Raw genomic sequence first — 12,566 nt, 5'->3', positions numbered from 1 at the left:
GAATCCATGATTACAAAGGTATTCATAATGCGCAAGAGCAAGATTGTCCAAAAGTAGAGGTCTAGGCTCTGCAGACAGAATCCTATCACTTTGCGGCAGTCTTCGGCGTTCTACGGGAATATCAGTGACAAGCATGTGCACGAGTAGGCAGAATTGATGGGGGCTAGATTGAAGAATCTCATCATCTTGCAAGACTTCTAGCAATAGGCCCCTTGTTCTGCATCCGTCTCTGTGGGCCTGTTTCTGCTTCTTTATCCACTTGAATCGGCCTGCGTCTATCTTTGCAACCAAAGATTCACAGATATTACCACAAAGCCAAAGATCTTTGCTGTGTTGTTGCTTATTTACCGATCTCGCCGCTTAATAGCATGCCCATAAAATTTGGTTGATTGATGGTTTACTATTTACCCCCCACGCCTTAAACAAAACAGCAGAAAAGAGAGAGCAAAAGAGCTTAAAGCAGCGAGATTATGGGTCGCTTGCTGCGGAGGTGTAAACGAGTTGCGATTTACAGCCTAGTCTGCTAACTGCCGTGGAAGGGCGCGCCACACAAGGCGTACTGTACAAGCAAACATGATGGAGATTTACACGTATCAAGGTACTGAGGCGATTAATATGGAGATCCCGCAGACATCCTCTGTTCTTAAAATAAAACACAATGTCTTACCACGATTCAGAATCCAAGGCAAGGACGCTGTACTGTAGCAGTATCTCGAATACAGTCATACCCTTTTTTTTCTCTAATCACATCCCTCGAGCGGGCCAACATCTACTCCGCTGCATCGCCCAATCTCGCCGGCCATGAAAGTCACAGGAGTAAGCGTCTGACCTAAACGCGGAGCGAAATCAGATTAAGGTTGCTTATGTACCACTAACAAGCCCTCTTACCCCCAGATCTGGGTCTACCCTATCAAGGGACTTCGCGGCATCCCGCTCCACAACGCTCGCCTTGGCCCTTCGGGAGTGCAGCATGATAGACGGTTCATGCTTTTCAAGGTCAAAGAGAATGGGGATTTGCAGAAGCTGCAGCTTGATAGGTTTCCCGCCTGCAGCCGCTTCATCCCGGAGATTGTAGGCGATGAGATACATGTTCGATATATGCCTCCAGAGGTGCCGCTGGTGCCAGAATGCCTGGAACAGAGTGTTGTTCTTCGCGTGCCCCTGTATCCTGACTTATCGAGGCTTGACAAGCAAGTGATCAACCTTCATCAGGCACTGGTTAACGCTTACCGTATGGGAGATCATTTTGACAAGTGGTTTACTGCTTGCTTCGGTTTCGAAACCATCTTCTTCTACATTGGCGACGAGCGTCGTCCAGTGCTAGGAACCAACTCACCTAGAAGCCAACCACTGGTTACTGCTGCGCCTCCTACCCAAGGCTGGCTCCCCTATCTGTACAGCTACATATGGGGCGGATACGACTACGTATGGGGTGGACGAGATCAACACCAAGCCGAGCCAAAGCCCGAGCCAGACTGGCTGGCCTTTGCCGACATGGCCGCCTATCTCGTCGTGACCGAGAAGTCGCTCCGCAACGTCAACGCGCGCTTCTCCAACACCAATAACGCCGTGGATATTGTAAAGTTCCGTCCCAACATCGTGGTAGATGGCGAGGTCGACTTCGACGAGGACTTTTGGGCCGAGCTGTCCATCAGCGGCCGTCCCGTCCTCGCCCTGACCAAGCTGTGCGACCGATGCACCTCCCTCAACGTGGACTACGACACGGGGCGCTTTGGCGAGGGAGAAAAGGGCACGCTGCTCAAGAAGCTGATGGCTGATCGACGGGTCGACATTGGCGCTAAATGGGAGCCCGTCTTTGGTAAATACGCCTTTTTGGTGGACGGCCTGGATGGCGCTGACGTTTCGGTCGGAGACGAGGTGGCTGTGACGAAGAGGACGGCTGAGAGACCGGCGGCTGACTGGGCGTACGCGGATAAGACGATTGCCCGCTTCTACCGTTATTCGTGAGCCTGGAGTCAAAATGTTGGCATTTGACCGTGAGCGATAGTATCGCCTCTTCAGAGGGGTTTAGCCTATGCCGAGCTCCATCTCCCTCTCATCCTACTCTGCCATCTTCTATTCGCAAGCAAGTATATCCCATCTGCTTGAGCCACACAAACTTAAGAAATCAGCGTAAATTGTGTGTCACCAAGAAGAAAGGAGGAAGAAGGAAAAAGAAAAGATTAGCTAGATGCCACAGCCGCTACGGCAAACTCATCTTGTGTACCGCGTCCTACAAGCACACAAAGATGATCTCACACGAAGACGGATCTCTGTGCTACATACGGGCCGTTGTTCTTGGGATCACGGCATCTGTGCTGCAGAACACGCGCAAATGAAGAACAAACGGGGACGGAAAGAAGAAAATGGGAAGGATGGAAGAAAACGAGAAAAGATGAGACGATATTGGATCATGTTCCTCTGCCTTTATTTGGTCAATACCCAATGGATGTTAAATCCAAAATGCTTGAGAACTTTTAAAGATGCAGATAAAAAGTGGTGCAAATAACCAGATATAACTATAACAGTGGATTTCTTCTACTGCCTTGCCACTTGCTTTTTCTCTAGGACATATGTTCCAAAATGAGCTTGCTTTCGAACAGCTCTAAAGGCGTACGTTGCACTAGAGAATCACGAGCCAGGTCGTCCGGGCAATGACATGTAATTGACAATCCAATTATATCCTAATTCTATGTGCCATGCTCACATATGCATATGGAGCTTTCCTTGCCTTACGGCAGCCAATCTATAGGTAGGTAGGTACGTGAGCCAGCCTCGTCCATCCATCTAAATCTCAAAACAGCGCAGGACAATGAGTAGAAGAGAGAACCGTATCATCCAGAATTTCCAAAATAGCAAAGCAAACCCCGACCAAAAACGTTAAGACAAAACCAAAAACAAACACAAACAGAAAAATAAAATCCATCGTATGCTTATGCTTGGAATCAAAACAAGACAGAAAAGAAACATGACCTCTAGTTATAGACAAATGGCAAACAATCCTGGTATGCAAGAAAGGCTTAATGCACGCTTGTAACTGAAGAGCGCCAAAGAAAGACAAGTGCTGAAGGACGGGGATAGGCGGTCAATACAAAAGAAAGAAAATCAGTAGCAGCGAAAGTCATGATGATTCGTGAGAATTGTATTCGTCTAGAAGCATTTCCAAAGAAGCAAGTGCTCCGCAAAACGTAATAAAGTCGTCATAAGAGGTCGCGATCAAGATGTTACTCCATCCCAAACAGCAACGTGGGCAGGCATAATCACGACTGGCCTTTCCAGTGGCCTGCCATGGAATTGGCTAGTCGTTTAGTGGTTGTTCCGACGTAAACCGTAGCCTTGCGGTCAGCTTAAGCAGCCTGGGTACAAGGGCGACACAAGTGAAGCTTGCAATAAGTGCACTCGTAGATGGCCCAGTGAGGGCCCGAACGGCAGTGCTGGCAAACCCACTCAACAAGAGTGTTGTCAGATTTGATCATGACGAAGGAATGGGCACAAGAGTTTGCCATTGCTGTGGAGGACTGTCGTTGAGCCGTGTTGGCGGTTGTTGTTGAATTGAGAGAAGCTGGTTGGGTATCCGTCAAAGATGGAAGTCTCAGACAGATTCGAGTCTTGGGCTACTGCTAGTTCGAAGAGCAGTACGAAGTTGAATAAAGTGAAAAAATAGTGACGTTTGGTCAAAGTGACTAGTGCAAGTGGGCGAAATAGAGTGTTGATATGAGTTGTCAGCAGCAGTGGCGGCTGACAGGAGAGGAAGGCGTTTCTTTTAAAGTTTTTGGTTGGTATTGCAAGTATTTCTTGAGACGTTGAGTGTTCAGTAAATGTTGAGTGTAGATAATCAGAGTTGTATGTATGAGGAGTGAATGGTTGAGTGGCAAGATGTGATGAAGGCTGAGTTGAGGGCGTGAATTAGGCGTTTTATATATCGAATCTCAGCGCTTTTCAGAAATCTCACGGATCGGTTAACCACCCCGGCAAGAGAATGTAGTGACAAGGTAGTGTGTTAGACTGTCCCGTCTGTGTTTGCTCTCGTGCTAGCGGAATCCAGGTTTGATCAGTTGCTGCTCGGTTCAGCGTTTAGGAGTTTAGAGTAGAGTCCAAGGCGGCGGACGACGGGAGAAGCCAGATGCCGGGAAGCACAAGACCGGGCCAAAAGCCCCTGCAAGTACTTTGCAAAGGGGGGGGTGTTGTGTCTTTTGACTGTCGACGGGGCGTAGAAGCGGGCGTGGGTTATCAATCCGGGGCCGGATGCCGATAAAGAGGCTCCGTGGGTGGCGATTTCGCCCAGGTGATGAGCAACGGCCGGGGTTCAAAAATAGAACAGGGTCAACCTCGATTGCTTGATACAGCCTGCAGACCCTCGCGGGTAGAAATGACGGGGGTCTGGCCCAGCGGGTGCCGACAGCCTGGTGCAACGCCGGAGCCAGCTCCGGTGGTGAGAAAGTGCCGAGATTGGTTCGAGAAACAACAGCGAAGATGCGGGTAACGCGGTTGACCACAAACGATGGAATCAACGAACGGCAACAGAGATTTCAAAGAGCCACAGCGGCCTCGAAGTGATTGATGACGGCTGGTTCCGGTTGGTTTTTGGTTTCCACAGGCTGTGTTCACGTCTCTGTCTTTCCACCCACAATTGCTGACGAAGGAGCGAGTATCGTGATGAAGACGAGCAAGGATTATGATTATCGAGGAGGGATGACGCATAGAGGGGTAGAAAACGATCAAGGGTCAAGCAAGAGGATGGTGAAAGGATGAAAGAAGGACAAAGTAGAAGAGGAATGGAAAGGACGAAGAAAAGAGAGAGAGACGGAGACGGAGGCCGACGTAAGGGAGCGCGATATGTACATATACATGTACTTTGCTTCAGTACTACTAGTAGTTGTTTCTTGCAACTAACGGCCCCGGCCCTGCTAGAAGGGAGGCTACGGCGTGCAGCATGCATGCACGGCTACATGTACCGATGCCCATCTGTCAGAGGTACATGCAGGTGCGCAATAGATGGCGGCGCTATACATGCAAGGTACGCCGCGTGCCGCGTACTGTACCTCCCGAGTAACTCTGGATGTGCAAGGAGGTACTAACTTGGCTTGCTACGGCATCTTACGATCCAGCCTGAGGCAGTAAAGAATATTAAACAGAGCCAATAGCACTGATTTCAACTGCACCTCCCTCAAGATTGGTTTGCTATTGTGTGACAACAGGCATGCAGCACCAAATATCCAAAACTTGGCACTATCACTGACTTTGCAAGGAGACGTTCTCACCCTTTGATCATGCAAATCCATCTCTATCCATCCATCTCAGAGCCTGGAAACCCACGGCGACCTGGTGGGATGGGAATCAGATCATCAAGGCCGCACAGCCCTCCTGCAACCTGGCCCTGGCTCTTGGTCTAGCCCTCAAGTTTAGACGACGCAAAAGCAGACGATGTCGCTGGTCACGCTCCAGCTGCCTGGTCGCGGGCAATTCAACCCGGGAAGGGTCTGGCAGCTACTACTACTAGTACTGCGACTACTACTATACTGCTAGTACACAGAGCCGCAGCCTGGCATAAACATGCCAAAACAACCAGGGACCCCAGTCCGTCAACGTCGGCTGAAAAAAAAGAAGGGCAGTGAGGAAAAGTCCATCGTCATCGTGGCTGAACCGAGCATACTACTAGTACTGCTGCTAGCATTACGGCAGCTGGTGCTACTTCGTACTTACTCACGCTACTCACTGCTAGTAGTACCCCTCGTCTCTGAGCTGACCCGCCATCGCCGTTCATGGATCACTCTCTTACGCCAGAGAGGGTCTGACTTGACTTGCCCGGAGACACGGGAGCGCGGGTTTCCACTCCTAGGACCTGTCTCTTGGATCAAGGACGCTACGGCATACTTAATTAAGAGCTAAAGTGCGCTGACGGAGAGCTGGAGCCGGACTCGTAGGGCGATTGCTTGGCACAGGCCCGTTTGACACGTTTGATGCGTACCAGGCCGGCATAGACTTGATGCCTGTGGCTGTGGCCATGGCTCGAGACAGGCCGATTCATGCTGCGTCAAGCTGCGCAGCTAGGTGTTTGACCTCCTGAACGTACGTCTGAACCGACACGCAAATACTAGTACCTACCACATGTGCCTTGCTACTAGGGGTCCGGTACATCCAAACACCAATAGGCGCAAGTCGCAGCAATGTGCTGCTGGAGAATCTGCGATGCTCTGGCAAGTACATAGGCAATCGGCCATTCCCAAACATGATATCCACGACGACTAATTTCAAATCAGATGTGCGAGTACATGTATGTAGCCCTACCGCATGGGGCAGGCCAAACGAAAAGTTCCACGCCCCAGGCCGGTTTTTGACGCACTTTTCCAAGACGGGACCACCATACGCCCAAGGCCAGAGTGCGTGTGCGACGGCCAAGTGAGACGGACGGGTGAGCAGTCACACACGTCTGCCGACCATGATGTGTCGTGGCTCTCTTCTGTTTGGTTCCTCAGCCAAACCGCCGCTTCGGCCGGGCTGGCGTGGGGCCTGTCGGATGGTGTTCATTTAGGGCTCTCCCAGTGGAGACGACTTCAGACAGGGCTTCGTGTGTGTCAGCGCCCTTTGCAGCCGACGCTGGACGCCGATGGAGACTGGCGGCCAGCCCTTGGAACAGGTCCGAAAACACGGAGCAAGATGAAGCCGCCAAAAAGGTCTGTTGAAGCAGCCTGGCTTGAGTCAGTCTGCCATGGATCGGAGTGCTTTGGTGCTCTGCCAAACGCCATATCCATCCATATCCATCAGGGCGCCGGCTGGGCAGAGAGAAGAGCCACTAAAACGGCTTGATGGGCTGACGATCTCCCTGCAGCCACTTAGGAAACAAGGCTCCTCACGCCTACATTAGCTGCTCTCATGCATGCGCGTAACATGGCCTTGCAACGAAGGTACCTGTGTAGGTACTCGATCGCCTGCAGTCGCAGTTGGGTCCCAAATGCAAACGCACTGCTTTCCAGCGCCTTGCATGCCCCGTGCGGTTGCAGCAGGCTCGGCTCAGAAACCGGCTTGCAAGCATGGAGCAAAGGGAAAATGCGACGCCATCTTGATCTCTTCGTCTGGGGCATAGCTGTCGTGGCAGGTTGCTGTGAGCATTTGGTGGCTTACATCCGGCCCAGGCACGCAAGTCGAAAATGCAGAGGTACACGCCGGCTAGAGTAGCGGATGGCCAAAGGCAGTAATTTCGAGTGGCATTGACCAATAAGCGCGCATCTCCTCGCCCGATGTACATGTACTCCCTGTCGTGCCTCGGCGCAATGGCTTGGAGAGATAAAGTACAAGGACCTACAGTACACGCTACAGCGCGTGCCACGCCTCGGAAGATCTCGACCTGGACCCCACGGAGGCTGCTGCACGACTTGCAGAAGCTCGATGCAAGCCGCTCACCGATATGCAGCCCAGCCCAGAGCCTAATGCGACCGAGATACGCTGGCACTCTTGTTTTCTCAACCAGCTCGTTTGCCGGCCGCTCGTGGAGCTCCCTACTGTGGCTAGTACATCCGCGGTGTGAGCGGTACATGCAGACGAGGTCGTTTTGGGTACAACTCGCAGCGAGACCAGTACGTTCTTGGAAATGCCCAGCCTCGCTATAGGCTATTGCGTATTCCGTATAGGTATTCATATGATTTGCAACGAACAAGTTATCCCGTCACCCTGCTACTGGACGAGCGAGACGGCTAGCATGCCAGCAAATGGATCGGCCAAGCTTGGCCTGGGATGCATGGGATGCATGGGATGCAGTCTGGGCCGGTCTATATTGCTGCCAGTAGCCCGCATCCGAGGCCAAATCGGGGACATGAAATCATCTTGTCCATACTGATTTGCCGGCTGCCTGGGTTTCTGCCACGGTCTCGTCTCAGGGTACTGTCTCAGACCGTGGGATTTCCCCTCCCTCAATACGGATATCGAGATAGCGGGAAGCGTTCTGGCTTTTAGGCCACCCCATGGCCTGCTGAGAATTGCCTGATCCGCCCTTACCATGCACACCACCTACGACATCTGTACTATATAGATCAATGCTTACAAGTACGAAACGGGAAGTACTGGTGCTAGGTAGGTAGACAAGTAGGTACCTGCGGGACGAGGCATGCTCGAAAGTGACATCAATCGTTTGATGACCAGGACTCGCCAGCTCGCTAAACAAGCAACGGGCGAGAAAAGAAAAGAAAGACAAAAGAGGCCAAAAAACAAACGTGCAGAAACAGACACACGACCATCCGGGTCCTCGTGTCTCGTCCCGCGGTTCCCCGGGCACATATCGGGGAAATAGAGGGCTAGGCGAGCGAGGTTTCTAGTGCTATTGTAATACTCGGCACAAGGTGCACCACTCCTACTTTATATGAGGTAAGTACCTGGCAGCAGTAGTGCGATTCGAAACATTTGATGAGATATACTACCTGCTAGGAGGGCGGGTATAAGCCTGCGCCCGAGGCTAATTAGTACCGTAGGGAGATCCGTATTATGCTCTAGGTAAGATGGACGGACAGTTTTGCATCGCGTGTACTTGTCGCGCGTTTTGTAGCATTGATAGTATCATTGATACCACTACATGTTCAAGGGTATCAATGCTCGTATCTATTTTGGTATATAGTATTCGGCTAGAGTACTGGAAAGGGTCCGAACCAACAAAGTTTGCGAGAGAGACAGGGTTCGCCGTTTCTGTTTCCGCATCGGAGCGTCTCGGCAAGCTGCCGCTAGGCCCCATTTTACTCCGTTACGGCTGCTCCCTTCTTTGGCTACTTCTAGAAACTGTAGCAATACAATGCCTAATTTGGCTCGCTCCCGGAGTTCCCACCACCAAAAAAGCAAAGAAAAGGGGGAAACAAAACCGTAGAATGGCGATCAAGATGTAAACTCCTATTTAGGAAAAAATTGAACGATGAAGAGCATATTTAATGGACAATTCTTTTAGTAAAATAGAATACCAGGAAACAATTAGTTAAGCCACTCTATTGTTGGCTCCTTCCTTCTCTTCATCGCAGCCAGTCGCTCCTTCTCTCTCTCCACAGTCGCTCTTTCCTTACTTTCACTGAAGCCAGTCGCTCCTTCCATCGCAGCCAGTCGCTCCTTCCATCGCAGCCAGTCGCTCCTCCCTTCTCTTCATCGTAACAAGCAGTTACTCCTCCTCCATACAGCCTCTCTATTCCTATTCCTCCCAATCTTCTTCGACTCCTCTCAAACTCTCTCTATCTCTCTCTTCCATCCTTCTACTTCTCCACGTCTCGTCATCAGCTGCTCCTGTTTTGGCATTTTCATGCTCATGCTCATGCCTCACTCTTTGATACGTACACCCTTTTCTCCGTAAGCATCGAGTAGATAGGTACCTCGCCAAACTGCGCCTTGGTCGCTGCCTCCCAACATTGCGGCCAATGATCTCTGCTGCCAATAAACCAATCGCCCAATCTACCGTCCAACTGTCCTTCAAGTTCCCCCGCACAGCATACGCCGTTGACAACCACTCCGGTGCCCCTGTCGAGCTGCACTGCCATTAGCCTGACCAGGGATCCCTGGCGTTGAAAAGACCAATCGATATGCAGTGTAGCTGCTTGGGTGCAACACTACGGGCACATCTCGATTATTGCAGCTTCAGACTAACAGCAGCGTAGGCGAAATGCTGGCACTCCCTAGGCCCTCCACTGCAGGCAGTACGGGGTGCGGCAAACCGAGTTACATAACTCATCTCACTGAATTACGCCTCAACTGGATCGCCCTGATGCGTGGACATGCGGCCTCCAGTGGCTGCCAACCCAGCCGCGATCTACGATTCGAGCCGCCGCTGGTCGAACGGCTAGCAAGCCCTCGACGCAGTAGCCGCTGCCACTATTCATGCTCTCACCACCACGTCAACTTCTTGGCCTCGAAGATCAGCTTGCGCTACGTTGCATTATCCGAGTCGTCTTTGGCTTGTTTTGGGCTTCAAATGAGTCAGACGTCTTTGGTGCAGAAAGGCGCGCGCTGTATTCCATCTCTTGTTTCCTCAATGGATCGAACACGTTTCGCAGCCAGCACACGCATGCAATATCGGCTCATTGACTGTGCCCGAGCTACCATTGGCCTTTCTGCCCACCCCGCCCATCTCATTCCCTCTATGGGTGCAGTCTAGCCCTCTATCCATACGACTCTGGCTATGCAGAGCTCAAACACGGCTTGTTGTTCTTGCATGCAGGATATTTGAGCTATTCGTGCGGTCGATATGTGACTACTCTGCTGATTCGTCTCTCATTGGAAGACTACGTATTGCATACCCCTGCCCACGCGAAATGTGAGGCCGGCTTGTATTTTGGGTGCCGCATCCGAGCGAATCATTGCAATACAGCCATACTCATAGTTCAACTTGCCTGTCCCGAGGGCCATGCCACGTCGAGCAAGCGACATGTCGTCTTCTCCAACGGATGATTCCACAACTCGCCACGGCAAGATAACAAAAGAGCCATCGACTGGCACATCCATCGCAAGACTTTTTCACTCGTCGCAGGGCCAGACTTGCTTGGCGGATGACCGGAAGTCAATCCCGGCAGCACCAAGCGTTGGATCGTAGAGGCATAAGCGGCTGGTTATTCGAAGCGATTGGTTGCAGCATTGGCCACCTGCTTAAAGGCTACAGGGCTACATCGATTAACCTTGCATTCATCTCTCTAAAGCTCCTAGCCTGGCAGGCACCGGGATAGCTGCAGGCAATGCAAGCATCAGGTGTCCAGATTCACTTACGAATGCCATGGCGCATTTCGTTGAAACACGTAACCAAAGCGCGTTTTGGACTTGGTCCGATACTACAGCGACTTATCCACGGAGAATAAAGGGGGACTGAACGCGGCCAAGACTAGTGACACCGCCACTGCTGTTGTATGGACTTGCTGCTCTCCGCATTCCTCTTTGTGTCACTCTCCCCCAAGCCTCTCGTCCATCTGGGCCATATGCTCCTTCATACGGAGTACAGTCTAGTGTTCTCCGAGCCTTTACGAGGCAGCATAAGCCTACTAATCCGGCCATATCCGGGGTATAGCAGACGTTGACGCTCATAGACAATTTTGCTCTTCAAGAGCCCGCATGCGAAGTACCTGACTCCTATTTTCTGGAACACTATGTCAAGACGTACAAGTACACGCCAACAGAAATGGCCATGGGGATCCTCATGGGTTGTTCCTGGAAGCGACATATGTCGGCGATCTGGACATTGAAGCAAATTAAATCCGGTTGGCTCAAGCTATTTCGCGCTTAACGAAAGCTTAGATGAGCGGGTTTTCTACTGAGTACCTTACCTATCCCCGGCCCAGCGTACCATGTAGCCCGGCTATCGGCTGACAGGGCAAGGCCTTATCGCTGTGTTATGAAAAGCGCAGCGGCGTACGGAGCTTTTGGGCACTGGATGAAACCATTCTTCCAGGCTTTAGCTAATAAAGATCGGCTTTCCAGGCTATGCTTCTCCTCTCTGTCCTTACCCGCACTAGGATATCATCATGTGATTCTTGTCATGGGAGGTGGCGCTCTCGCCTGTTTTATACGGACAGCACTTCCCGGCTATCGTTCGGAACCGCTTTCCTTGCTCTTCGCTCTAAAACAGACGTCGTCTTCTCTTCATGTTACAAGTACAAGCGGATGCAGATCTGAGGCCCAGCGCGGTACGCGTCGTCGGGCGCTGCTACTAATTGGGTCCACACCTCCCGAAACCACGAGGACGTGAGCCCTGTATCGAGGTCTTCATCCGACGGCGGCGCATGTGCACTCAAGAGGGGTGATTTGGGAGTCGGCGGCGATAGCCAGAAGCATCAATACTTGCTCTATCGAGATGTGGCGTCTCTAGCCAGTATGATACCCCTTACACCATTACAAGTGCTTCGGGACAGCAAGTGCGGCCTCGCCCGCTCTTTCCCCATTCGACGACATCTCGTTTCGCGACATACCTGGTTCAGAACAGTTGAGGACAGATTACAAAATCACGCTGTAAGGTTCTCCAGACCAAGAACGGGCATGATTTATCCGGGACTCATCTGAGCGGCACAAATTTGAGCTTTGTGTCTCTTCGCACTTCATGCTGTACGCCGCCGTTTAAAGCGACTGTGGGGGGGAAGTGTCAATGAATGGAAGCCATCCTCGACGCCATCAAGTTTTCTAGAACACTGGCTGTGGGGAATTTTATTATTAGACCTGTCTCAATGGCTTCCGACTAGCCGCTCCTACTGCGACTAGCACAGCTGGCTCGCCGATACCCCCTTGTTCGCTGCGCCGCATGCTCGGCGATAGATGAAGACAGGAAACCAGCGCATCTTACGATAAAAAGCTAGCTGTAGCTGAGCTTGCCCGAGGTCTGGTTTCTGCGCTGATATGGCCGTGACGTAGTGGTCAACCATCATGCGACAAGGTCTTGGCGAGAATCCCTCTCTCGCAAGTCAATTACTTGTTACAGATTCCGCACCCCCACGGGAACAATCGTCTACAGTATAATCTTTCACATACGTACCTGCCATACGCCTCTCTCGACATTCAGATAAGGCAATACATAGTGCTTACCGTTCCGGAAACAGAGCAGCCGTGAGATCTTTGGCATTGGCATT

The 12,566-nt window shown here is 51.5% G+C and overlaps 1 protein-coding gene across 1 annotated transcript; it reads left to right on the top strand.

Moving 5' to 3' along the window:
- Positions 1-801: 801 nt before the first annotated feature.
- On the top strand, positions 802-1,968 carry TGAM01_v201664 (hypothetical protein; the record flags this gene model as incomplete). Its single annotated transcript, XM_024548815.1, has 2 exons — positions 802-816; positions 895-1,968. The coding sequence occupies 2 exons, from the start codon at positions 802-804 to the stop codon at positions 1,966-1,968; spliced, it is 1,089 nt and encodes a 362-aa protein (XP_024406426.1).
- Between the last annotated feature and the right edge of the window lie 10,598 nt (positions 1,969-12,566).

The sequence above is a fragment of the Trichoderma gamsii genome (genome assembly GCF_001481775.2).
Source record: "Trichoderma gamsii strain T6085 chromosome Unknown Scaffold_4.2, whole genome shotgun sequence".
Lineage (NCBI taxonomy): Eukaryota > Fungi > Ascomycota > Sordariomycetes > Hypocreales > Hypocreaceae > Trichoderma > Trichoderma gamsii.
The sequence above is the reverse complement of the archived record's forward strand: the minus strand, read 5'-3'. Positions and strand labels throughout refer to the sequence as shown.